General features: G+C 46.8%; 5 protein-coding genes across 5 annotated transcripts; 2 read left to right on the top strand and 3 right to left on the bottom strand.

The window, feature by feature from the left end:
* On the top strand, positions 1–1,365 carry N7498_001616 (uncharacterized protein; the record flags this gene model as incomplete). Its single annotated transcript, XM_058448678.1, has 1 exon — positions 1–1,365. One exon carries the CDS (start codon positions 1–3, stop codon positions 1,363–1,365), a length of 1,365 nt encoding a protein of 454 aa, XP_058311022.1.
* A 3,432-nt stretch (positions 1,366–4,797) lies between these two features.
* N7498_001615 (alpha/beta-hydrolase) lies at positions 4,798–6,507 on the top strand (the record flags this gene model as incomplete). The annotated part of the gene is made up of 2 exons (XM_058448677.1): positions 4,798–5,304; positions 5,380–6,507. The coding sequence occupies 2 exons, from the start codon at positions 4,798–4,800 to the stop codon at positions 6,505–6,507; spliced, it is 1,635 nt and encodes a 544-aa protein (XP_058311021.1).
* Positions 6,508–6,544: 37 nt separating this feature from the next.
* On the bottom strand, positions 6,545–7,571 carry N7498_001614 (uncharacterized protein; the record flags this gene model as incomplete). Its single annotated transcript, XM_058448676.1, has 5 exons — positions 6,545–6,606; positions 6,655–6,689; positions 6,927–7,059; positions 7,119–7,383; positions 7,485–7,571. The coding sequence occupies 5 exons, from the start codon at positions 7,569–7,571 to the stop codon at positions 6,545–6,547; spliced, it is 582 nt and encodes a 193-aa protein (XP_058311020.1).
* Positions 7,572–9,165: 1,594 nt separating this feature from the next.
* N7498_001613 (SLC26/SulP family anion transporter) lies at positions 9,166–11,572 on the bottom strand (the record flags this gene model as incomplete). The annotated part of the gene is made up of 3 exons (XM_058448675.1): positions 9,166–11,046; positions 11,105–11,250; positions 11,311–11,572. 3 exons carry the CDS (start codon positions 11,570–11,572, stop codon positions 9,166–9,168), a joined length of 2,289 nt encoding a protein of 762 aa, XP_058311019.1.
* Positions 11,573–13,542: 1,970 nt separating this feature from the next.
* Positions 13,543–15,405, bottom strand: N7498_001612 (permease of the major facilitator superfamily; the record flags this gene model as incomplete). The annotated part of the gene is made up of 6 exons (XM_058448674.1): positions 13,543–13,567; positions 13,614–13,697; positions 13,752–13,870; positions 13,943–14,777; positions 14,826–15,154; positions 15,202–15,405. The coding sequence occupies 6 exons, from the start codon at positions 15,403–15,405 to the stop codon at positions 13,543–13,545; spliced, it is 1,596 nt and encodes a 531-aa protein (XP_058311018.1).
* Positions 15,406–27,887: the final 12,482 nt, after the last annotated feature.

Genomic DNA, 27,887 nt, shown 5'->3' with positions numbered 1-27,887 from the left:
ATGCCTGCGTCTTGGATTACCATCAACCCCTCCGATTTACGAAGCCCACTTGTAATTATCTTGGCCGGGGTCGAGTATTCCGGGGGCATCCTATCTGCTTCGAATTCAGCTATCCGAGGTGCGACCGCCACGTCGAACCCTGTAGCGGTGGCCTCATTTTTCCATCACGTTTGCACCGCTGTCTTAGAAGGGCTGTTCGCCAGCGGATCCGACCACATTGGAATCCTCGGAGATATTTCGAATCATTACGGCGTCGTGGAAACCAACGGCAGAGGAATGTTACATTTGCATGCAATGGTGTGGCTGAAAGGCAATCTTGCATTCGCGGATCTACGAAGCCACGTTCTCGCCGACATCGACTTTGCTACCCGCGTTCTCTGTTACCTCGAAAGTGTCATCATCCAATGCGTAGACGAGAGTATTCCCCTTGATCCAGAAGCCAATCTTCCGCCAACCTGCCCCTTTGCTTCTGATCCGGAGTCGGATCACGATTTCCACCTCAGACTAGCCAATGACAGCAACGTAGTCGCTTGGTCCAAACAACAACACTCCAAAAACCAATTCGCTACGTGTTTCAAATACCGCCCGACAAACCAGTCCAAAAATACTTGTCGTTTTGGCATGCCCCGTGAAATTGTTTCCTGCTCTAAGATTGACGACCTTGGTGTCATCCATCTAGTTCGGAATCACCCCTGTGTTAACCCGTGGAATCCCTCTATTGCCAGCTGTCTTCGTTCGAACCATGATATCTCTTGGATCCCAACCGTCTCAAAATCGTTGGCTCTGGTCTACTACATCACCAAATACGCCACTAAAGATGATGTATCTCCGTGGCAGATAATAGCAAAGGGGGCTCTCTTAAAACAAGCCATTGAAAAGGCAAAAATTGCCGATCCCCCAACGGCTACTGATCTGCGGCTTCGGGAAAGAGGCATAGATAACTTTGCGCTTCGCTGCTTCAACAGCCTCGCACACGACCGAGAGGTGAGTGGCGTCCAGGTCGCCAGCACTCTGCTCCATCTTCCAAGCTACTACACTGTTAGCTCTAAATTCGTACGTGTGAATCTGTGGTGGCTAAGACATTATGTGCGCGCTCTTCGACATTCGACCACCGCAGACCCTGCTGGTCCGGCTGCCATTGCAGACGAGCCTTGTACGTTCCAACCTAGTGACACGGTGCCAGTGAGCCTGTTTGACAACTATAAATGGCGCGGAATCGCCCTTGACTCTTTTTCATTCTTCGAATACTGCATGCTAGTGCAAACAAGGAACAAAGAAAGGAATCGCTCCCACCACTTTGAATTCGGTGCGTCCCATCCTAGAAGTGACGTGTGTGTCCAGCGTGTCGCCCGCTCACAGTCCTAGGTAGCCACCGTCATATTTAATGGACAACTCACTCAATATCAAGCGGCGGAAGATTCCATTCGTGGAGGTCATCCGATAAGTGCTGCCATCATGAACGATCTCGCGGAGGTATTTCTTGGCTTGTTTATTCCCTAGGAGGAATTACGCGATATCTTTCTTCGTCAACTAGATGAGTCGATTATCTTCTCACATATATGGTCATCAGTCGAACCAACTCTTACTCCTCATATTAAACAATTTGCTGCCAATATCGAGCTTCCCCGGAATTCGAAGAAAGACTGCCAGGTCGACGCTAGATTGCGGCGATCTACACATCACAATACCGAGCTTTTGGACCGCCATGTCGATCATCTAGATCATGCCGCTTTTGGTTCCGATGACGAGCAGAATGAAGGTGGTTTCATCGCACCTGAAGATGAGAGGTTCACACCGGAGACTTTGGTAGTCGCCTATTACACTATTAACAAAACCTGGGGCCGAGATTGTTTCATGGCTGCAAAACGAACCCCAATATTGGCCACTCTCTGTCGAGCACACAATCCTCCATAGACAAACCCGATCCCGATGAGAATGCACACCTCGCAAGCTGGTCATTCTCTGGATTTAAAAGTTCTCGCGCCCATAGTCCTGGAGGGTTGGGAGAATCGCCTCACTGGTCATAAGAAACCCTTTTAGGATGACAGTCCATCTCAATCTGTAGCCGCGTAACTAGACTGCGGCAAAGACCGCAAATTTGGCCCCCAAATTCACCCGCGGTTAGTTGTGGTTAACCGCAAAAGCAAAAAATAGATTACAATGGTAATGTATTTTATCTAAGTATTAGAGTGTAAATCCCCTTACAATCGTTAGTAATATTAGGTTTGCTATTGAAAATTCTATTTTGAATAACTAGTTAAAGTGTTTTTCTATTAAATTAATATCATAGCATAAGCTCTCATAAAGTAACTTCAGTTCTTAAGATTAATTGTGAAGATATATATTTACGCTTAAGGTGGCTTCACCACCTTTAACTAGAGAACATCAAAAATAAATTACCACCAAAAAGTTGATTATTATGCTTAGATATTCAAAATATAAATATAAATAGCCTATTCTTATATACAAAATTATATTGAAACAAGAAATACCCTAGGAGTGAAGAGAAAAAATAATTATAACGGCTCTAATACTAGTAATTTATGTATTGTCTTATGTAATAACCGCAGTTGCGGTCTTGGTTAGCAAATGAAGACCAAGACCAAGACCATGCCGCAGTCTACGTGTAACTATAAGACTTTGACCTAGCTAATGGAGATGGCATCCTGCAACCTGTATTGACCAATGAAAGTATGTCAGGCGATACGCTAACACGATATGCTCAACTCGAAGACAATCCAACGCCGGACTCGCTTATCACATTGGTTAGTCAAGATATTCCGTTGAATACGAAGTAAATGCTTGTAGTGCGGAAGTTACTAGCTGAAATTTTGACCTAGGCTGATCATCCGTACTACTCGTCACGCCGCAAGCAACCCCTTCTCTGCATTACCGGCGAAGGTGGCACTGGTAAACCCCAGATACCTAGAGCCATCGTAGCCGCTCTGTATATTCTTGGTCGGAAACATGAGATCATCCTCACCGCTCCTATAGGTGCCGCAGCGGAAAATTTGGCGGGCAATATATATCATACTTCTCTTGGCATCAATCTCTCCTATAAAGCAGCCGTCAGCCCCCGCATTAGAAAACTATGGGCACGAAAGACTATCTTAGTGATCGACGAAATGAGCATGGTTGATTTGAAAATGTTAAGCGTCATTAACAATCAATTCAAAATCGCTCGGTCACTGCCTAGGTCTTCTCCCGACCTTTTTGGCGGCCTTCCGATTGTGATTCTTATGGGCAATTTCTTGGAAAAATCCTAGATATAGTAACGAAGATAATGCCGCCGGGCGGCTAATCTAACATCGATTTCAAAGCGTCGTCATTCTCAATGAACAGATAAGACAGTCGGAAGATCCTTCATTTCGTGAATTCTTGATGCGCACGAGGCATGCAGCATTGACCGAAGACGATGTTACCTGACTGAATGACAGATCCATCCACTCACTTACAGATTTAATTTTAGAGGATGCTACTGTCATAGTTAAGTTGAACGCAATTCGACATCTAATGAATCGTATCCGTATCGAGAGATTTTCTCAAAGAAGATCCTAGAGAATCTATGTTTTCGCCGCTACTCACTCTAGAACCAAATCAACTGGTCCCACGAACCTTCGACTCCGAGCTCATGATTTACTGCTCCAGCCAGACCAAAGTGCTTAGATTCTATTCCCGGGTCTTCTTTTTTACACTAGAGATATGCCGACCGTGATACTGACCAACGCCTATACGCCTCTCGGTCAGGTCAATGGTGCCATAGGTACCGCAGTAGGCGTTGTTTTGGACCCAGCTGGAAAGTTCCAGTTTGAATTTAAAAGACTTAATTAACCCGTTTTAACAGTTGAACTCTTTGATGGAGATGATCTCTACACGCTCTGCACTAAGCCACCTGCTTCAGTTCTATTCAAACCAGATAGACCACTGTCAACCAATTTTGACCAACTCCCACCTTCCACAATGCCAATATTTCCGATAGAACGTTCCATCACCGTGAAAGGCTTATCTGTGAGACGGAAACAGATACCAATCTGCCCAGCATTTTGCCTCACCGATTACAAAGTGCAAGGCTCAACGCATTCTGCCGCGATTCTAGACCTGAAAAATGATACAACCCGACGTGGCCAAGATTCTCATCGAAAGTATTGCTCCCTTAATGTTCAGCTGTCCAGACTGCGGACTTTTCAGGGTCTCCATTTACTCCAAAAAATCACGATAGATGACCTCCGCTTTTCTCTCGACCCGGACCTCATCGTGGAGATGGAAAGATTGCGCGATCTAGAAGGGAAAACCCTTGCGACCTGGGCACTTCCAACCTGATCTGTCTTCTTCTTGGTCTTCACCGTCATGGACAATTGCCCCGACTTTCGACGTTTTTGGCCACAGTTGCCACGTCGCTTCAGGGCTTACCGCGTGCAGCAGCACGCGACCCCCAGTGGTTTTATGGCTGCCTGTAGGATACATAGTTATACCTATTTCTTTCCCGGAAAATAATTCTGAGATGCGCTAACCCCACTTTAGGCTACCGTTTTCTAAATCTGGCAGAATGCTAGCTGTAATGGCAGTACCCAACTGTAACAATGAAATGAGTAATCGTTATAATACCGTAATGCCCCATGGAATCTCGTAGAATCGATTAGCAGTTCTGGCAATCTGGCATGATCGCCTGCCTGATTTGTCTGTTTCCACGTGTCAGCAGACCTCTCTCACCCTTCTCGTGTGTAGTCAGTCCCCCGCGCATGTTAGCAAAGGACGAGTTCTCAAAGCAGCATCGAACATATTAGATCCGCATCCGCCATGGTTTCTCACACTGGAGAGTTCCCTTCGTGGCAATTGCCCCGTGTTCAGTCGCCCGGCTATGGTGCTTCACCTACATTCAACGTCGTCTTCCTCTGTTTACTGGAAGAGAGCCAGAGACGGGAGATACTCGACGAGCTGTGCGCTGTTGACGAGACATGGACGGAGGACCGACCAGCTCCTGATTGTCACAGGCTGGTGCGACGCCTCACTGAAGTAGCCTGGCTTCGCGACTCCGAGCCGTCGCCAGCGTCGATACCGTCCACCATATTCCAGATCTATAGGATGACGAGCCACTGGCTTTCGTTGATATTTGTAGACAGACAATCCGTCACGGATGGCACCGCCATTGTCCTCAGGGGTGAACACCAGGGTGGAGAGGCTGCGCGGGTGCCGATGAACAGAGCTGTTCTGGCTCTGGAATCCGAAAAATCACTGGCTCAAGTCTTGCCAGATTTTGAGAGCGTTAAAATTGTGCTTGGGGGGTCCCCTTCAAACACCGTGGAGGTGAGTGAACTTTGGAGAAATCCTATATTGCCACCTGATCGATCCGTGCTGACACCAACTTATCATATCTAATAGGGGCAGGGCGACAAGGCTGGGACGAGCTGCTGGCTCCCCCCTCATTTACCCTCCGATCTGAAACCCGAGCCGTCAAGCTTAGACCTGATCTCCCTCGTTCACCTGACCGACGAGAAGAGGGGTGAAATCAAGGCTGCAATTGGCAGCTCCGATGGCATTTCTAATGTCGTCATTTACAACTGGCCCGCGGACCGTGAGCCTTGCTCCAGAGCGGAGTTGTATCGGATTTTCCAAGCCATAAAGCCCCCTTACCAGGAAGCCGTGGATGAGATGTTTTCCATGTTCATCGACCAAGACGAGACGCGTGATGGAGAGTACTGCATCATTCTTGCACAAAAGACTTTCTCGGGCCGTAGGCCAATTCTCCTACACACTCTGTGCGACATAGGAGATGCTCTGGGCTTCTGGCATGCTATCTGGAATCCCTTCGAGCACGGTAGGCGCGGCACTCGGCTCAACAATGCCAGGGTTAACACGACACTTTTCGATGGTCCTCTGCAGGCGAGAAAATGGCCATTCGAAGTTGTGCCATGTCCAGACCATTTCAATTTCTTCACTGCCCATACCGACTACTGCTGCTTTGTCCTCTCCCAGATGACGGAAACGCAGTTCCGGCACGTCCGCCAAGAGCTCTTCAGCGAGGTCGAGGATACAATGCAGTTTATAGACGTAGCCAACCTCGTCGGGACGCCAGATATTCCGGGTCTGATGGCGTACTTTGAATCTGACCAGTATGTGAAATCGGGCCAGGATGAACTGCCCCAGTTTTTCCTCGCGATCGATGACAGGACTCTCACCGGAGTGGCAGACGGAGAAACCATGGATCTGGTCGTCGTCGCAGACCGGCTGGCTCTCCGTGCAGACATATGTGACGATAATGGCTATTGCTATGGTTCTTGGTCGCCCGGTTACGCCTACAGCCGACTAGACGCCGAAATGGCTGTGAACCTCTGCACCAACCTGTCAGTTTGCAACATGGACTTTGTCGAATGCTGCGAAGACCCCGAATTCTCCTGCTGGAGCGTGTTTCAACGATGGAAGGATGCGAACGAAGGCGTATTCAGACGGACGCTCGGCAGAGTAGACGTAGAAGGCATGTGCCGTGATCTAGGGGAACTGTCTGCTTAAGTACCTTCGCCGTTTGTCTGATAGAGGCCTGTAACCATCACATGATCAACTTCGGAAACATCTCGATCATCACCCGGGTGTCGAGATCGAAGTCAGAATCTACATTTTCGTCAGCATGTATTGGTAATAAACTCCACGCGTACTTACCCTCCTGGACCGGACCGTCCATGTTCATGCTTATCCTAATTTTACTGATATAGGCGTCTTGGAGAACAGACAGATGTTTGTAGACTGGAGATGCAAATGTGGTTGGAGCTAAGAATTGTGCAGGGGCCGGCATGGCTCAAATTTATTGACAGAAAGAAGTAAGACCGAAAAAGACTAGGCTTTTATTCGAGAGTCAAGGAAGGAAATGGATAAGTGTTGGTGCGAAAACACCGTTTCGTCACCGGGGTCAACCGTGTTTCACCACATCTTACCACCCATCAACATTGGCCGAGACGTTAAGAGCCCATAGTCGCAGGAAACGAAAACCATGCGTAAGTACCCAGAACGTCTCCTGCGCTTGATCCCAAGCTACTCCGAGCCTTGGGACCTGCTGACGAGAAAGGTCTAGCCACGGTTCGCTTTCAGGACTGAAGCGACCCCGGTATAAAGGTCACAAAGCTCACGTTCTCGGCCCCACAGCATCAATAATTGTTCATTGCAGCGCTGCACGAGAGAATCGTTCTCGACTTCTAGCCACTCATTTGCTTCTCGAAGTTTCTGCTGTTCTTCATCCAGATGGATCTGCTCGGCTGATTTCATAACGTAGCAGTCCCACAGGCAGATGATGTACAGGCCGAGAAGGTTGAGGGTGGGAATGGCAATGACAGCTGCGTTGCGAAGAATCTGTATGAACTGTGTTGTAAGGAGACCAGTCGGGTTAACGGGAGTCTGAATGAGACTACTTAGTTTCGTTTGTCAAGTGTCGGGAAGAGACTGACCTTTGGATGATTACTGTGAGATCTGTCTCTGGCTTTTGATCTTGCACATACACATCGTTGTCTGGCTGTTCGGATAGCCGGCGGTGCCTCTTGACTAGCCGGCCTGCTGGAGAAAGAAAGAGAAGTAGGGTGATCCATGTGGCTTGGTTTCTTGCGTGAATTGGAGATTTCCGCGCAGGAGAAGATTTAGAGACTAGCAAAGCCTCACAAATGCTCTTATGTTTAATCTCATTGATCCAACCGTCACTGAAGCGTCCCATGTTTTTCAGCAGGTCATGTTGGTTGCTGACCGTTGACGCTGCTCACCTGTTCGTTCATCCTGACGATACGAACGCTGCCAAAAAGCGACAAGTTGCGGCCATTCGGAACATCAAGAACGAGTATGACTTTCTGGTGACGAGCTATCTATCATGTCATCGATTCTATTAATGATTCTTTTTATGATATCTATGTTGAGTTTCAATTTGTGGACCGACCTCAGGAATCTGGACGAAGCGTTAGTCGCGACTAAACTTGGCCGACTCCACCACTTCAGCGTTCCGAGTCGCCCACCTAATGTTGGCCATAAAAACAAGCACCAATCCTTCGCCGCGATGACTGCGCTGGCACCCTGATCCTGATACGTGACGAGTGTCGAGATCATCGATCTTGCTCTGAATCGCCCCCCGCACAGAGTCGGGGGTTCATATAAGGTCAGAAATCTGCTTCTAACCCAGAGTGGTATTCACCCCAATCCACGTGGTATGAACCCGGACAGCGTTAGGGTTACAACTGCATTCCAAAACGTAGCAGAGAGCAAGAACATCCTGGCCGTGCATTTGATTCAAAATGAAGACGACTTCGGTTAAGGCTCACGGATAACATGTATTTTCTTGTCTCGAACAATAGTGAACGCCTGAATATGATGTTTCTGGAAAAGCTGTGAATTCGAAAATGTGAGGGGTTGGAAAGCTTCGCACATTTTTTCGAAAGTAAGTGATATTAACAGAAGTTGCACCTTAGCCTATTGAAAGAAAGTGCCGTACAATTGAGAAGACGCTTCTTTTATTGTACATAAAGTGCAGCTGTTCCAGACAATAGTCACATGAATCAAATCATAACTGAGAGTATCACCGACTGCGTAGGAGAAAATTCTTCATGAGAAGTAACACCACGAGGAACGCCCAAAATCGCGCAGCATAGGGAATCGCCCTACTGGCAGATCCCTCCATTGTCATATTAGACGCGAAGGGTGTTGGAACACCAGCTACACTGACAGAAGATGCAGTAGTGACGACAGGTGCGCCAAGAGACGGAAGGGGAAATGTTGGAATGATCAATGACAAAGGTAAAGCTGCAGTGTTCCAATCTAGCTCTCCATTTGCGTCAGATTTTCCAGCCGGGCCAATCTCCTCCCCAGGACATGCAATGGAAGCTTTCCCGATCATTTCATTGTTGCATGGAAACATCCTAATACTAAATGACGTTAGTGCATAAGCGGAAACATCCTGTTGTAGCATGTGTATGGTTGTTGTATTGTTATGGGGTTCTGTGGGTCACGACCCAGTGTTATAGATACAGGTCTAACCCTAATGCATGAGTAGTGCGTATCAGGGTGACAGGACAATACCATCAGTACAGGGGATCCAACACCTCCCCACCCTCGTGTGACGACACCTGTGGAGGCACCTCGGGAAAATCATCACCCGAATCTTCATTCCATATATCAATTTACACAACTATACTCAATACATTAAACGGCTGCTTTCTCCTCATCGCCAGCGTCCAGGATTGCATCAATGCTGCACAAAGCACTCGTCAAATCAGCATGGAAGAAAGGCCGACTGGATTTTAGCCCGCCATTTTGTACGCCACGGATCTGAGGATCACTCGTCTTTTGCTCTGAGTAAAAAGATTCATCTTGTGCTCTCTTTGTGCCAGTCTCAATGTCATCAGGGGAAGACGACCCCACGCTCGACTCATTGCCAATATTTTCCACTGGTATTGACGGAGAAGGGCCCAGCTTTTGTGGATACCCGAATCCAACAGAGGCAAGAGCGCGCTTAGTCCATCGACTTTTGACATTCGCAAAATGCCATTGTACCGTCGATGGAGCCGTATACCGGTCTAATTGATTTCGTACATCCACAAGGTTCTGTATGCAAGTCACGTCAACTTGATTGACGGCTGCGAAATCCAGAACAATGGCGTGGAGGGGAGGCAAATGGGACAAATCAGGCTCTTTTTGACCTCTCCGTGGGCCCGGATCATTCCATGGACGATCGCCACGAGTGGCGTACACATTGGTGCGAGTTGAACGGGTATGGCGGAAAATCGCTTTCACCAGATCGTCCGTGTAATGGTTCGCATTGGGGTAATTGAAACCTTCATCGAAGCGGTAGACAAATACACCCGGACGGGGCTGTTGTAAAACAAGAGCCGTGTCAGAGCCGTGTGAATGATCCAAAGGAAAGTATAACTCGCGTGGGCCTCCAGAGTGAGATATTGTCGTGTAGCCCAGAAAGTGACCACGGGCTTTAGCGTGCCGGAACAGTAGCACGGCAATTGACAGGCAAATCGTCACGTAGATGCCATTGGGAATGCTATTGAATATCGTCACGAGCAGACCAATAGCGAATATCACGAAGTCCAGGGGCGAAACGATCCAAAATCGATAAGGAGTATTCGGCGCCGTAATGAGATCGCCCACAGCATGAATGATCACTCCCGATAAAGATGATTTAGGAATATAAAAGAATACCGCTGTTAAGGCATATAGCGCGACGAGCACAATAACCGCCGTTATCACGCCAGCGAAAGGAGTCCTCACGCCAGATTTTGACTTGATGGCCGTACGGGAGAAAGAGCCTGTAGCCGGATAGGCTCCAACAAAAGGCCCTAAAAGGTTGGTAACGCCAATAGCGATTAGCTCTTGAGATGGATCGATTGTATAGTGATTCACACGGCCAAAAGACTTGGAAATGGCAATATGCTCAATCAACAACACAATAACACAAGCAGGTAGCTTCGGGGCGAAGGTCTTTATAAGATCACCAGTGATCTTAGGCGCACCGGCATGCTGGAAGCCACGAGGGACATGACCCACGATAGTGAATGCCGGATTGTCACGCCGATGCAGATTGACGGCTGCGCTAATCATGGTATAAAAGAGAAGGACGAACGCGGTGCGTAACGTCGACAAGAAAAAGAAAAGCTTAGCCCGATGAGGATACTTCCGCGCTGCATAGTTACAGGCAGTGCGGATAGCGTATAGCAGAGCAAGTGCCGTAAGACCCATTGCGGCATCATAACCCCGGGCTGTCGGCAAATACTTCAGGGTATCAATGATCACCCTGTAGGCTGCGGCTCGGGTATTGAAGTCGGCTTGTTCACCCAGTAGGTGTTTGACCTGACCCGAGCAGATGCTGACAGCTGACCCAGTCATAAACGCGACGATTGAGGGTAAAGGAATGAAGTCGACGACGAAGCCTAAGCGGGCTAGTCCCATGAAAGTCACGATAGCGCCACATATGATAGCGATGGCCAGGGCAATCTCCACCCCATGAATCTCCGGGTGGTCAGCTTGGACCTCGATAATGATCGTGCCCACAAGAGTCGACATCACGGCCACTGGCTAAGAGACAGGAGCGTTAGTTTTGCCTCCGAGACATAACTGAAATGATGAGGCTTACGCCAATGGTAATATCTTTTGATGTCGCAAAAAACCAATAAACAAAAACTCCCATGAACGATGTGTAGAGACCATATTGGACAGGTAAATCGGCGAGCTTGGCATATCCCATGCTCTGAGGGATAACCACAGCGCCGACGGTGGTACCTATTTGGCTATTAGCTACTATTCGGTAAGTCCATCTAGTGGATGTGGGGGAGTGTATACCGGAGATCAAGTCACCAATAAGCCACTGCCAGTTATAGCAAGGAATCCAGTTTAGAAACGGAAATAAGCTGAGAAAGTAGAGGCCAACGCCACGCCACGACGGCCATAAATTCTGTAGCCACTCCTGCACTGTAGGGTCTCGTTCATGATAGATGCAAGCACCAGGTTGGCTTTGAACTTGTTCCTCAAGCGCGTTTGGCGGCGAATCTTCGAATCCGAAAGCTTTCTTAAGTTTTCGACGCGTGGTAGGAAGGGGAGCCATCGTACCGATTGGTGATATGGGTGACAGTCCGTGGTGGTAAGAGAAGGGAAAATAACTAAAGTATCTTATGTCCTTATGGACGAAACGGCTTATAAAAACTTGATATTGACATCCACGATGCTTGATAGGCAATATCCTGCACAGTGGAGCATTGGGAGCACGCAATTGTGTGGCTTATTGAAACGATACGCTTGTTCCTACATTCAGAATATAGTCGGTTGGATTGAGTTAACCAATCAAACATTCCCATTCAGCGAGTGTTGGTTCCTGTTTCATTCCTTAGGTTCAGATTGCACCATATTTGTGGGAAACGCCGTGATTCATTTAATTTATCACTAGCAAAGCAGTTGCCGCGGAAGCCGCATCCCCTTCTCTCTTTTTTCTGTGTATGGGCGGTGGGGTGGGGCGCTCCGCAAATTACTTTATTAACTCTGATTGCGCCATCTTTGTGGGGCCTGTCGTGATTAAACCTAATTCAGCACTAGCAGAGCTAGAACCGCATCCGCTTCTTTTCGCTCAACGCCGTCTGTGCTTAGGAGCAGCATGCCTAAAGTCTACCAGCCACTGGCTAGTCGGAACTGGTGGACACGTCTCTACTTCTACAAGGTTTGTAGGGATAGATGTCAAATGGGAAAGTGTGAGCGGCTACCTAGGTATTCACGCAGAGGCGTTTAGAAATGTGAAGGCTTTTCCGATGGTATCCACATGTAAATGAGAAAGGTCAAGAAGCTTTTGAAGAGAGACGACTACAACCTGTCAAAAGCTAGGCAATAAGATCAAATCTTGTAATAGAACCACATGCCCACTATCGTCTATAATTTCTAGTAACTCTGTTGGAGAAAAAAAAGGTAACCTGGATCCACGCGGCGGCAAACACGGTGGAGCCCGTTCCAAGATTTGAACCAAATAACAGGGGATCCGTGAACCAACAGACCGTCAGTATATAGCCAAGGTTCGTGGCTGTGGTGCGGGGACTGAAGGGAAGCTGTCATTATCGTTTTTGGGTACCTGCTTGGCTAGCAAAATTTGATGGTTCTGTGTTGATGGGTTGTGGGTAAATGACGTACATAATTAACAGACAACAAACGGCTTTTGAATAGGGGATACCTCTTTCTTACCGGCAAAAGACTGACGCTAGGTATCTAATACAATTACATTGACAAGGCTGTGAGTTCAAACGTAAGTTTAAGGACGATTGATGAACAAGGCACCTCATCTGCTACCCAGCGGATACTTAAAGAGTGAGACCAAGAGATTTAGGTCGAGGAAGCAGCTTTTGGAGAGCCTTCTGCCTGGAAAGAAGTATACGTTAATATACACTATGGGGTATTGGTACCCGTTAACCGCCAGATAGTCTTTCCCTGTCCCCATATCTCATCATGTGATACCAATCTGGGAGAGGAGGAATCGGTTCGCGATCGTATTGCTTCGCCGTGCTCTCTCCATGTAAATAATATATGGTGACGTCATTACTTTTGCACACTGTCTTGTTAATCGCAGTCAAGGGTGACGGGGGGCGATGAGACTGGTTACGTATCGATCGTGAAGGAACTCAGTTGGAGATAAATCCCCCAAGCAAAATGAAATCACTCGCTTGTTTGTCTTATCGTCCTCAAGAGGCAGGGACGCGAGTGGCACTGGTGAATCATAATACATCGCGTCACACCAGAAACCTCATGACCGAAACAATCAATGTCCGTTTCGAGTGGTACTTGGGACACTCCGTAAAGAAAGAAGAGCGCTGGTCTTTTCAGCAATATAGCAATATGTCTAATGTAGCCCCTATCGGCAAGCGAGCATGGCGTGTTGGAGCAGCCCAAATGATCCCGGCGCTGTAAGTAACATTGAGTTCATTCCATCCGCCATAATAACCTTCTGTTCTATAGAAAAGGTCTTCAATAATCACGGGCCGGACAGATGGCCTATATACAAAGGCTCTAAGCAACCCCAAGTATTCTCACTCGTTAATATCAGCTTGCAAATCTAAAGTCCAGCCTGGGAGATGTTAGCACAGGCCCTTAACCTGTTATCGAAGCCATACCTCTTGTTTCCAGCCGCCTGGTTGGCGACCAGATATGTTTGGCGCTCTTCGCTAGTCATCCTATCCCATTTGGCCGTTCGAGTCCTTTTCGACACTTAGCTAGAGATCACGAGGCAGAAGGGGAAACATAAAGCACACCTATTCTTCCACGCATAGTACACTTTGGCGCATACAAAGACTAAAAAGGTATAAATCGATATCCCGATCAGTGCTTTGTTGCCGGTGCGATAATATGGCTTGTCTTTCTCGCGATAGATCTTCCCGCATTAAGTAAGCGATGCACATAACTATTGAGTTCATGCGCAATGAGGTACGGCAGCTTTACTTACATTACTTGCGATAATCGAACTGGCCTGCACAGTCATGTTATACATGGCCGAAGCGACAGTCCGCGTCCGAACAGATCCCGCATTCCGCGAGGTCATGGCCACGATCACGGCATGAATGTACGGGCTGCCAATGAGAAGCACGAGCACGGCATATCTGGCCCAGGCATTGGTTTCCTTTGGAAGTAGCTCCAATGTAAGTACTAGAGCCAAATTCCAGATTTCTGCAAACGCCCCGAGTAGTAAGCGCTGGTTTATTTTCTCAGACACCCAAGAGAAGAAGTAACAATTGACAATGAACAGTACGTAGGCTGGGATAGTCAGCAAGTTTGCCTGGAAGGTTCCGAACCCCATAGACTTCAGCTCCAGGGTGATGTAGCTGCTGGCTGGGTGAGGCGGGATCAACCAGGTCAGGCCCAACAGGTAAATGGGCCACATATCGTAGTCAAAGAGTGAGTCCCACAGCAACTTCGGGGTCACTGCTTGCCGGTTATGCATGCCTCCTTTGCTGGGGTCATCATGTAGAACGCGATTTACCATGATCTTCTCTTCGTGTTCCGAGAACCACCCATGTTTGCCACGAAAGAAGCCAGCCGTTTGCGTGGGCGACGGAGGCATATAAAACGCAGCGAATATACCAATAAGACCAGTTAACAGGCCCTCCAGAGCGAAGAGGTAGCGCCAGCTTCCGTCGCCGTTTTTGATGTGCAAGAACCCAAAAGCCAAAAAGGCCCCGACGATGGCGGTGAGTTCGTAGGTCATCCAAAAGAATCCCAGTCGAAGGGGGAGCTCTTTCGATTTATACCAGTACGACAGAAAAAGGATTGTGTCGGCAATGCTAGAAAAGTCAGAATTCATCTCGTTAGGCCCGACAGACACTACTTACAAGCCACCCTCGATCAACCCCAGTAGGGCACGGCATGCGAAGAACGAGGCCCGTCCTTTAAGAAACGCTTGGCAGGAAGCCACCACACTCCATATCACCATCTGGGCGGGGATCCAGCGGTCAGACCCGAACTTCTTAGAGATCAACTGTGAGGGTAGCTCTGCAAAGAGAAAGGTCAAGTAGAAAATACTTTGGCCTGTGTTATAGTCGTTGGTATTCATTTTGAGATCGTCCAGCATATTATCTGACAGGGCCTGAACGATGTTCCCTCGGTCCAACTGCAGTGCAAAGAAGGTCACGCAGGCAAAGGTGTGGATGCGAAGGTCGAGCTACCATGGTCAGAACCGGGTCATACAGAGAATGGACATGCAAGCACCTTTCGAACAATCCTCCTCTCCTCGTGTTCGTCCCACACAAAGTCCGGGTCCCAGCGGTGCAGTCCCTCATATTCATCAATGGGCTTATAGAATTCCGGACCCTCTGTCTGGTCGAATGCGGGATCGTCGGCAACTTGAGGTCGCTCTGGTGGGGGAGAAGGGTGAAGAGAATTCGACGTCGCCATGCACTCCTTGAAGTCCATACTGTCATAGGAACTCGGTGGTGGGGGGAATTGTTTCGCAGCTGCCATAATATATATACGTGCATGTTCCTTGGCGGCAAGTATTGGTTAATCTGTTGAACTTGGTGAGAAGATGGTGCAAGCTATGGCACGAAGCTAGTGGATATGGTGTAATATCACAACAGCAGCCCTGGTTCCAAAAGCAGAAGGTGGTTATCAACATCCTTAACCGCAAAAAGGTGTGTTTGTCTCACCTGTTACTATTGATTTTCTCAAAACGGTTGACAGCTATCGCTGTCCTTGGATCGATAGCTTACACCTCCTCCTCCTCACGAGAAACCTCATTTAAGGCAGTCCAGGTTATCCATACCACAACTAGACAGATCGGATGGAGATAGAAACCGACAGGTAAACATTTCTGGAAGTGGTTGAAATTCCAAAATAATGTCAAAAAAACTATCCTCTCATTGCATGATTCCAATCAGTGCCCAGATTTTGTGTCCTCTAGATGAAGATCCAATCTGGGCGCAGATGATGCAATTTGCACCAGAAAAGTGAGAATACACATCGAAGATACCGGATAGTGCCTAATTATCGCCCATCTCTTTGGACAACGTTTGAGCACGTCAAATATAAGAAATATTAGGCAAAGTGTGGTCCATTGAACCTGGCGCCGAAAATAACCTCTTCTGAGGACATGAGTCACTCGACTAGCGACCAGATGGCTTATTAGCAAAGCAGTTACCGCTGGAACCGCGTGTACGTTTTCTTTTCTTTTTCTTTCTTTCTTCCTTTCTTTTTTGGGGGGGCCATCCATGCCCTGGTGCATATGCCCGAGTCGCAGATTACTTGATAGACTCGGATTGCGCCATCTTTGTGGGGCCCGTCGTGATTAACTTAATTCAGCCCCAGCAGAACTGGAACTGCATCCGCTTCTTTTAAACGCCGTCCGTGCGCCCAAAGTCTACCAGCCACTGGCTAGTCAGAACAGGTGGACATGTCTCTGCATCTACGGAGTACTCCTACAGGATTTGTAGAATTAGATGTCAAATGGAAGAGCGTGAGCGACTATGTATTCACGCCGAGGCAATTAGAGGTTCGAAGGCCTTTTAGATGGTATCCGCATTTAGACGAGAAAGGTCGAGAAGTTTTCGAAGTGGGACGACTGCGGCCTGTCGAAGGCTGGGCAGTAACGATGGAATTTTGTGATAGAACCACATGGCCACTATCGACTACCATTTCTAGTAACTCTGTTGGAGAAATTGTTAACCTGGATCCACGCTATGGAAACCCGGTGGAGTCCATTCCAAGTTTCGAACCAGATATGTAATCAGGAATGCATCGACCAACAGACCGTCAGTAGTCAAGCAATCAATACCTTAGAATTTTCTATCACCATGGATGCGAAATACCCTTCCGACTCTGCGCCGGCATCCGCTCAACAAAAACATGCCGTGGATGATGAATTAGAGCGCATGTAGGGTAGAGAAAGCTTGGGTATGCACAATGTATGCCTATTATTATTTCTCTGGGTATTTGATTCAGAATGCTTACCTCGCGCGATATAGGCTCACGCTTTCTATGCTCATTCATATCTTTCGTTGGGTATTTCTTCGCCTGTCACAATTTCTGTGATGCGGCCACTTGTGAGTCTCACATTTCACGTCTTCTGGCCTTTGGCACCCTTTGCTGCATGATATCGATGTTTTGGAAGACCTTTCGAGAAGTTCGTGCATTTTGTGGGTACTTATGTGAGGGAGCGAGGAATATGGCGAGGGGAGGAAACATTAAACCCTTCTAGCTAAAGGAGGCAAAAGGGCAGAATGGAGCCAAACTCACAGGCGAGACCTATATTCATTCTCCAGGTAGACCGTCTCCCTTCATCTTCGGCCTGTTTGCGTCTTTCCTTTGCCTGAGGGAAGAAGCCAAGGAGTAAGGCGGGAGCCAACATATGTCATGTCTCTGACTTCTCAGGAACGCCAGGAAGCAGCAGCATGGCTTGCATCAAATCTGGGAAAAGTCTAGAGGCAAGATGGCAGACTGGAAGGGATGGTCAGTGGTGAAGCACTCCGGGAGCGCTCATAGTTGCTCAAAGGGACGGCTCTGGGTGGCAAGGTGACTAATCCACCCTGTACTCCGGAAGCCGATCGCTTCCGAAGTGTTACCCCAGGAGAACCGGTTTGTACGAGTATTCAGATCAAAGAACAACACTCCGAAGAACGAAAAGATCCATCACATTCAAGGTTCCAATTCCAAAAGCAAACCAAAAGAGATAGAATCGCTCTGAGGGTATCTATCGCTGTGCACATCATAACCAGATATCGCCTTCTTCGCCATTCATCCATTGCGCCCACACTGCCTCATAGGCATCTTCCAGGTCACGTACACCGAGAAACGAGGTACGGCATGATTACCGAATCAATGGCATGCGTCATTGGCTGTCATCGTCCTCATTTTACTTTCGGCACTGATCATAGACACCTGTGGGCTTTTGTTCGTCTCGCATTGTGGGTCTAGGACCTGGGTCAACGCGCCCTCACTTGCACGAGTCACGGTCGCGCGCCTTGGATCCACTGTAAACTCCATTGAATTTCGGCCGTTTGTACCATTCTTCCATGATGTCTTTTCAGTAGATCAGCAAAATTACTGTAATTACAGGTTCTGGCGTGTGAGGAGAGAATCAAGACGAATGTGCAAGGCATTAGTAGGATCATGGCTGGACGCGCCTATCTGCAGCTCGTAGTCGTGCATCCAAATGCCGGCGCGGAAGTCTTCGCATCCGGCAGCAACGGACCGCGCAAGGGCGTTTCGTCGGGGTCCAAGTGGGGAAAGGTGCAGGCATTTTGCCAGTCGGGGGCACTAAGACGCGACACGGTTTCAGGGCGCGAGAGGGGAGGAGTGGGTGGAAAGGGGAGAAGTTGCAGACGATGAGGTCAGCCGGGGGTCGATTCTCATAAATTGGGGAAAAAGAAATGGACGGGCCGTCGAAACGGATTTGTTTTGACCCGCGGAGGGGTACGGGTAAGTTGGGTTGCTTCTGTTCTGTCTGGAATGTCCTCGTAAGAGACAAGACTGCGCGAAGGCATTGAAACGCAGCACTACCAGGTCAAGGTCAGATAACGCGGCTTATTAAAATTGAATACTGATTTCGACTCACAAACATGCCAGAATAAAGCAAGGAGCACGAATTAATGTCGCCTTCCAGCGCTTCTGAACCGATAACATCCATTCGGTAACGAACGAGCCCAACCCCGGAATACACTCGGTGGGATGAGAGCGAAGCGGATGATCATCCAGTAGCCAGGGGTCGTACTCGTATCGGACATTAGACTCGATGTCCAGTTCCCCCTTGGGAAGAAACGTCTCCGGTGCTCCCATCAGGTTGCAGGGGAGCTCGAGACGGTGACTGGTGCCAGAACGTGATGTATAATCGGTGAAGGGTACACCCGATCGCAGAGGAACGTATGCGGCTGGTCGGCAGGGTAGCCATGGTATATAAGCTTGACAGTGCAATCACGACAAGACTAAGGTCGAGAGCGGTCATGTCGCGCAATTATGGCCAGCTGACGAGAAGCACGCAATCTTGGCTGGTGAAAACTCGAGTTCTGATGGTCGCAATGAAGCCTGCGATCGTAGGGAGACTATGCTCGCAATGCCCGTAATCCACCGAAACTTTGAGAAATGTAACTGTATTCAGTTGCAAGGACCAGTGCTAATAGTGTTTTTACCTTGGGATAAGGGATGCGAAATATATGCGGCCAGTAAATTTATTGTCAGCGTAAGGCTCGGATATATCTTAAGAAATATATATTCTTGCATAGAAGAGTCAATGCACCTTCCTACGAAACTCACTTACAGAACTTGACTATATCAATTACGTAGTTTACAATCCCATTATAACACTAAAATATGCAGTTGAGATATCTAATTATATAGATAAATTTAGAAAACAAGTTCCTTCGTAAAATAATAAAGAATTTGCTATCTGAATAAATGATTGTATGGTCTTCAGCGGTTACTTTGCGGTTATTTGCGGGTGTTGTGTGGTTACCTCGCGGTTTTTGGTGGTCTTTAGTGGTTAATGGTAAGGTAACCATAGATAACCGCACTACCATACGTGTATACCCAATCAACACGTAGTATTTTAGGTAATCTATAATTCCTTTTGCTACAGCGTCCAACCCCAGTCGCGACTTGATTGCTCGCTTCCCCTAGATGCCATTCTCTGTAAGTTCTCAGTTCCGACACACTCTCTTTACATTTACTCCACAAGACGTTGCCTAAAATGGCTTTTTCCTAAGCATCTTACTTCACGGACCAATTCTCTGAAACTGACTTCCTTCAGTCAGACGACCTACCTATCCTCACAAGTACCCGCGGAACGATCACCTCGATCGCTCAGTCTAAGAATCACCCACCTTCGCATCCTACATTAGCACCAGCATCACTTCAACGTGTCGGACCTCGACTGCAGCAGTTCTGGGTGATCTATGATACTGAGCCTGATATGGATCACTCTCGCTCGAAGTTTGTGGAATGGTGGCTATTAACTGATTTTGGATCAAAGAAAGATACACAAGACTCAATTAACTGGAGCGGTAAGAAGAAGTCTAGTATTTGGGATAACTTTAGTCAATTCGCCCATCAGAAGACTGGAGAGCCTAGGATCATATGTCAGCGATGTAATACGCTTCTTGTTCATCCCCATTTCCGTCGTGGAGGGACTTCTCCGATGAGAACACATCTTAAAGGTAGTACTTGCCACGCAGGTCTACCAAAGCGAGGTATTGATAAGCTTATACAAAACTCAGCAAGCCAAAGCACTCTATATCGGCCTTCTTTCTTAGCTAACCACTTTATAATAAAGCCACAAGCTGTATCAAACCGAGGATTTTCTCAAGACGTTCTTTCCCAGAAACTTCTCCAGCTGATATCTATCGCCCGACTCCCATTTCGTATCCTCGAACGTCCTGAGCTACAAGAACTATGCGATGTGATACAACTAGCCGATTCCAAGATCAAACTACCTTCGCCTAGGTCTATACGACGCCAGCTAGACGAGGATATCACACAAGGACAAAGACGCGTACTCGATAGGCTCCCCGAGGGAAACCAGATTTCAATTGCACTTAATTGCTGGATATCTCCCTTTAGCCAGGCCTTCATGGCTATCACTAGTTACTTTCTTGACCAGGACTGGGAGTATCGTGAGGTGCTTCTTGGGTTCGAGCCTCTCCACGGTTCACATACTGGAAGTAACCTTAGTATAACTGTTATTGAAATCCTTCAGAAGCATAGTATAGCCGACTGGGTATTATCCATCACTACCGATAATGCGACGAATAATAATACTATGATGTTGAGTATCCAAGACGAAATTCGGGCGCAAGGTATTGGTAATGCAAATATTTTTCGGGTTCCATGTCTCGCTCACGTTATTCAGCTTAGTCTGAATCAGCTTCTTGGCAAGATGAAGGCGGCTCCAGTGAATAATGAGGCCGAAGTGGACTGGTCGGATGAGCGCGCCCACTCGCTGCATTCAAGGCGCTCGAAAAGGAAGATTGTTGATACGCTAAACAAGGTATAAGCTCTAGTATAGGATATTTATCCCGCTATTAATCAACTAATTCTTATTCTAGGTCTGGAACCTCGCTATATTTGTCAATGCAAGTCCACAACGCCGCGAGGCCTTTTTAAGCCTTCAGACCGAAGAGCCTCGTCTGATTCCTATCCAAGACGTCCGCACTCGGTGGAATTCGACTTTTTTGATGCTAGGTCGTGCGAAACGATTGCAATCGACCTTCAATCTATATTGTACAACGCATGAATACCGCCAGTTCCAACTAGACAAAGAAGAATGGCGCCAGATCGAGTATCTACTTTGCATTATAGAGCCATTCTTTAAATTTACGACAGCCCTCTCGAAGTCGAAAGATATCACAGTTCACCTTATTTTTGGAGTGTACAATAAGCTCTTCACTCACCTCGAGGCTTCTGAGAAACAACTTGTTCGTAAGAAGCTTCCCTGGAAGCAGACCATGCTTCAGGCTCTCCAAGCCGCAAGGAAAAAGCTCTCTGAGTACTATACTGCAACTGACGATGAGGCTTATGGTGACATTTACGCGATTGCAACTATCCTTGCACCATTAAAGAAGCTCCGCTTCTTCACTACTCGGGATTGGCGTGGCGAAATTGACTACGTTTAGCGATATCGTAACTGTTTGGAGAAGGAGTTCTGGCGCTACAAGCAGTGATTTTCAGAAAGCAACGGGCCTATCGTATCTAAGGAATTGATAGATCCGCTTAGCGTAGATGATTCAATTAAGATGCTCGTCGACTCGCAGATATCTGTACAACCCGATGAACTTTTGGATGATGACGATGAGCTCGCACGCTATCTTGCAAAAGGTATATTTATCAGTTTACGTTACTTCGGTTTTGAACCAGCGATGCTAATTAAATAGGGCTTGTACAACTACACCCTAGAACTTTCTGGAAAGAACATCAGCATAAGTTTCCAGTGCTTGCAACACTTGCCTGTGACATTCTCTCTATTCCTACAAGTGGTGCGGGCGTTGAACGTCTCTTCAATTGTGCTCGTGACATCTGTCATTATCGACGAGGGAAACTCAAGCCTGACACAATTAAGCAGCTAATGCTCCATATGTGCGCGTCAAAGTTTGAGATCAAGCAAAGGGAGATAGACTTCACAAAAGAGCTTATTTCGGCTAGAGAGGCTGCAATCATAGACCAGGAAAGAGGTTCTATACCGGCCCTCCCTCTTCTTGATCCAATCAGTGATGACGAGGAAGATGAGTTAGTAACCGAGCCATTATCTAAACAGCCAGCTATCCACAGTGAACAGGAAAGATATAAAAGGCCACGGGGCATAAGCCTACATTCCCAGGATTATGAAGATGATGACCAATATCTTCAAGAGATTCCAGTTGGGGAAAGTAGCATGCAGCGAACTGGGAGAATACGAAAGAAGCCAAAAATGCCAGAAGGATTTGAGATTGATACTCTATAGATATCAAATGAATTATTTAGTTATACTGAATTCTTAAAATTAGGCAGTGAAACTTTTACCAAATTAGTACTGTAAAATACAAAGAAAAACTGCATAAAAATTGCGTACTCCAGAAAGTCACGATGCGTGGCGTTTTATAATATCTATAAAACCGCTGGTTAACCAAGACCGCAATGCGGTTTTGAGTTAAAGACCAACACTAACCGCAAGCGGTTTTCGGTCTTGAACTTAAGACCAAACCCGCAAATTTGCGGTCTTGGTCTTGGTTAACCATGGTCTTTGCGGTTCTTGCCGCAGTCTACTCACCACTTTACCATCACCTCCAGCAGTATATAAAGATAGTAGTGGCGTTCACCAGAAAGTCTGCACCCTCAGATCATGGAGTGGGATGAAAGTGTCTTCTTCGATTCTGGCTGCCACATTATTGTCCGTCGTGGAACTGTGCTGAAACCCTTGGGGCATCGTGACTACTTGATCGGTCAGGGAGAAAATTATCTACTATAATTTCGTAGTTGCCAAGGAACTCTTCAAGCAGGGTAGGAACAGTAGGAATTCGCTGGTTCGGAAAGCGGTCTATGAAATATGGAGTACAGTATGTGTGGAGTTTCCCTGTCAATGCGTACTCCAAAGTGGAGCTAGGAGTAAATGTGGGCCAATCAACTCCTTTCAACGGGCAACGAAGCAAAAGCCGGTAGGTTCCGGGCAACCAGGGTAGGGATTCCCAGGTGTCAAAATATAACATATCACCGTTATTGCTAGATTTCGTAGATGAGCAGAAAAACCTCGGTGGCCATTTCGATTGAGTGGACTTAATGGCCTCTTCACGAGGGTCATTGTGGTACCGTCCAACATGAGAATGTTGGTCCAACTCTCCATGAATTAGTTGATACATTAATGACTCAGGCAATTAATCCATACGGATTTGGAGCGTCCCGACAGATAGCACCAGTATATTGAAGTCAACGCCATGATCGCCGGTTTGAAGCAAGGCCAGACTCATAAAGCAAAGATCGCGCATCGTGTGGCACGACGTGGAGAAGTTCCAAGTAGACTACGCCAAAGCCCACCAGGCCCATGGGCCGGGGTAGATAGCCTATGGGGGCCTATTGGGCCTAAGTGGGCTACATACCATGCAAACAAATGGTATGCATTATTTATACAATATGAGTCTGTATTTTTGGGTATTTGACTTACAATTAGCCCCTCTTTGTACGTCTGTTTTTTTTGATATACGTTCAAAGAGTTTTTAAAGCTACGGCACTAGAATTCTGACGGCCGTTAGAATTTTAGGGGTATTTAGCTATGGGTTTGGCTTTTTTGACGGCTGTCAGAAATTAAGGTTCAATTCGCTATAGTCTTGATCACTAATAATATGACCATTGGTCGTCCTCCTGTCGAGGACGCTTACGAGATCTCTCAGATATACGCCGCGCCTGAGTGCTTTCCATTTCAGGAAGGTTATTATCATCACCCTCATTATTATTTGGCTAAGGTTCATCCTCGCTCTCCTCCTTAGCTTCCTAGGACCCTTCTTCGTCTAAACTAATTGTATCAAGCCCGAACTGGTCAGGTGTATCCTCCCTTTGCTCTTCTTTTGAGAGATCAATCTCCTCCGCAGTAAAAAACTCCTTTAAGAGGGCATTCTCCTCTTCCTGAAGATCAAACTTTGTTGAGCAATGAAACATCATTAGCTCTTCAATTGTCTCCGTCCTTAAGCGGCCTCGTCGATAGTGGTATATATCCCGTGCGGTATTAAATAGACGTTCAACACCAGCACCTGTGGCGGGAACTGCAAGGATATCCCGCGTAAGTGCACTTATCGCTGGGAACCGATGCTGGTTCTCTTTCCAGAAAGAAAGAGGCTGCGCTTCGATAGTATCTATAAAAGGTAAGTAAGTGTGCAGTAAGGAGTTAGGTAAAATAAAAGACATACCACTATCAAGGTACTAAGCCATTTCGTCCCTTGGCGGAGCTTTATAGCCCTTGCGTCCACTAAGCATCTGATTAAGCCGTGATCCCTTCTTTGCTGCTGTTTGAGGCGTAGGTTGATCTTGCTACGACTTAAGACGTTCCTAGTAAGGAAGAAGGTACTCCTTAAAGCTCTTTCGGTACCTCTCGCGCCACTGTTCATCCCAATCTGCGGTCATAAAGAATTAGAACTTATTAATAGGTGCTAGGATTGTTCCAATCGCATAGAGATCACCCCAAATATAGTCAGTCTAGCTATAATATTTGCTTAGCTTTTGTTTCCCAGCCTCAAGTGCTATAAGCATATTCTGCTTCCAAGGCACTTTCTTCCGTCGAAGCTGGTTAACTAAGGACTCGAGATGCTTAAATAGCTCATTATAGATCAGAAAGACAAGGTGTGTAGTTGCGTCAGTGGTCTTTGAAAGCTTAAGGGTAAAGTCAAAGAATGGTTGCGTGATCCATAAAAGGTAATCAATTTGACGCCATTCGTCCGCATCAAGTATCATATCTAGCCGATCAAACGCACGACAGAAGTCGGTTAATGCTAGTCGAAGACGCTTTGCGCGTCGAAGCATTAGAAACGTAGAGTTCCATCGCGTCTTGACGTCCTGAAGTAGTAGTAGCTTACTTTCTTCAGTCTGGAGGTCGCGAAACGCCTCACGGCGCTAGGAGCTATAATTGATATAGATAGCAAGGTCGCGAACCTACTATAAAGTAAGTTAAAAGCTAGAAGTAAGAGAAAGGAAGAAATACCTTGCTTAAAGTGTACGATATCTATCGCTTCCTCGCGCTTGCGGTTGCATTCGCCCAAGCCTTCTGGGACCGCTCAGTTGTCCAGTGTAGCTTAGTTGTATCATTCTCTGGGGCTGCATTCATCCTATCAAGTAGCTGATTTAAGCTTAATTGAATAATATAGGCAAGGCATAGGACTCGAATAAGATCCACAGAATCCGGTAATGACTGCTGTAACGCAGTAAAGAGAGTCTCGTTGTTCGATGCGTTATCAGCGGTAACTGCAAAGACTCTATCCTGGATCTAATGCTCCTTTAACACATCTAAAAGTAGTGCACAAAGGTTTTCTCCCGAATGGACTCCGGGGGCTGGCTTAAAGCCTAGTAGAACCTCACGATATTGCCAGTCCTCGTCAATAAAATAGCCAGTAATAGCCATAAATGATTGCTTAAATGAGGATGTCCAACAGTCAAGGGCTATTGAGATCTTCGAATGCTCTGGAAGCCTACGTATGATACTCTGGTGCCATTCTTTGACTATTGTCCTAAGACGACCACGGATAGCCTTTGCTTTAGGCACTTCAGGCATTAAAGGGGCAGACTATGTCATTTGTAATAACCGGTGGAACTCAGGGTGCTCAATGAGGCGAAATGGGAGCCAAGCGACAGTGACAAAGGTAAGGATTTGCTCTTCCCACGCGTCTTGCGTAAACGCTTTCTTTGTTGCTGGGTTTTCTCTCTATTAAATAATTAGTATTATATTCGTCGGATAGTAGAAGACTTACTACTTCTTGAAGAAACTTAGTAATCGTTTTTGTGGTACCGATTGCCCTTTGACATGCGATTGTGTCAAGATGTATTCGATGCGTCGAAGTTCCATATCGCGAGGTACTAGCAGGAACAAGCGAAGATGGATGCTCAAGAGTTGTCCCACAGCGCTTACACATAAGCATTGGTGTGCCCTTAAGGGCGTCTGCCACCTACTCAAAATAGTTCCAAATTGAAGACTGACGCCTACCATCCCAGCTGATTTTGCTTGTCCTACCCCCGTCGGTTTGAACCCACCACTCTGCCCATTCGGAATGCATTGTAGGGTCGTAGAGAACGTATCCCTTTATACGAGTAGGTCCAACACGCTTAAATATAGAGGGAGGGTGTAGTGGCGGTAGTGAGAAGGCTATCTCGTGATCGAAATCAAGTACTGGTTGGCTCCCTCGCGAGAGAAATGGGATACTTTCTGTATCATCTAAGTTAGATGACGGAAAGATATCAGAGTGCTGGCTTTGGGACATTATAGCAAAAGATAAGCTCCGTAAGAGAAAAATAAGAGAAAAGTGAGAAAGAGGTGGGAAGAGAATAGAAACATACTAAGTGCTCTATGTTAGTGTTAAGGATAGACTTGTCAACTTCTCACTAAGTCAGACCCTAGACACTAGAAATAGCTATGATTGGTAGACTCTGATGACCTAATATAAGCCCGCCCCCCAAAAGCCCACCAAAACCCACCAAAGCCCATCAAAAGCCCATCAAAGCCCATCAAAAGCCCACCAAAGCCCACCAAAACCCACTGAAAGCCCATACCCAGCCCATTTGGATTAAATTTTCCCTCAAAAATTTACAACTAAGTTCAGTATCTCTACCTTTAATCCGAATTTATAGCCTACGCTTTGCCTATAATAATGTTAAATACTAATTAATGATAAAAGGATCCTAATAGATTTAATTCATCTACCTAAATAATAAATATAACGAGTTGTTAAGGCTAAAAAAAATAAAGTGAGTTCCCTTCTAAAACTCACACTACCTTCATCAAGGAAAAATATATATTTCCACTTCCACGTCACTAGATAGGACGCATTATAATAAAAAACTCCCTTTTTACTACAACAGCTTTATATTAGTACGGTTAGAACTGGTAATTAATAAATTGTCCCTTAAACTATTAACAGATACACTTAAATTTCCTTTTGTTTCAGTAGTAAATAAATAAAATTAAAGGGTAAGTTAATTGGTGACCAGAACATATGTAAATAACAGAAGTTAAATACGATTAATCAGCTAAGTTATACATGCCAAGACCATGATTTTATGCAAAAATGGGCCTAAATGGGCCTAAATGGGCCGAAACCTTCGGCCCATCGTGGGCCGTGGGTTGGGTTGGGCTTTCAGTTTAGGGCCCATGTATGGGCTTTGGCGCAGTCTAGTTCCAAGCAAGGCTGGAAAGACTGTTTCAATCCAATATGCAAGAGGTCTTCAAACATCAGCGACGGTAGTCTTGAGATACTTCTAGACAGTAAGATAATCGCATTGCACGCGTACTACTGTACGCGAGGAAAATCTTGCCGGATTAAAAAGGGCTCTCTACGGACGTACATCGAAATGTGCTATAAGTCAGGCATTGTAGTAGGTCTGTGGCTATAGGGATGAAGATCTGAAGCGGGCGATTTAGGGCCCAGTACCTATGCCTCTGGACGTACATCCATGTTGGACGTACGTCCACAGCCTTCGGTCTTGCCCAGCTTTCAAACAGTCAACTGGTGTCTGAGACAACCGAGCGGCCCGAGTGGCCTTCAAATCTTTAGTCTTATGTCTGCGGCTGATCTATTGGAAGGTAGGCATTCAACTTAATTCCTTCGTCTCATTGGCCGGTCCTCATGGTCGTGGCTCGTTCAGTCAGCGGTGAGGGCTGCCAGAAATATGGCCTGCTTCTTAGTCAATTCCAACGCCCTCACCTTCTTGAACCGTGTTTTTCGGCAGCAGGGCAGGTTGTTTAC

This window comes from Penicillium cinerascens, assembly GCF_028974065.1.
Source record: "Penicillium cinerascens strain IBT 15544 chromosome Unknown contig_1_segment0_segment0, whole genome shotgun sequence".
NCBI classification, from domain to species: domain Eukaryota; kingdom Fungi; phylum Ascomycota; class Eurotiomycetes; order Eurotiales; family Aspergillaceae; genus Penicillium; species Penicillium cinerascens.
The sequence above is the reverse complement of the archived record's forward strand: the minus strand, read 5'-3'. Positions and strand labels throughout refer to the sequence as shown.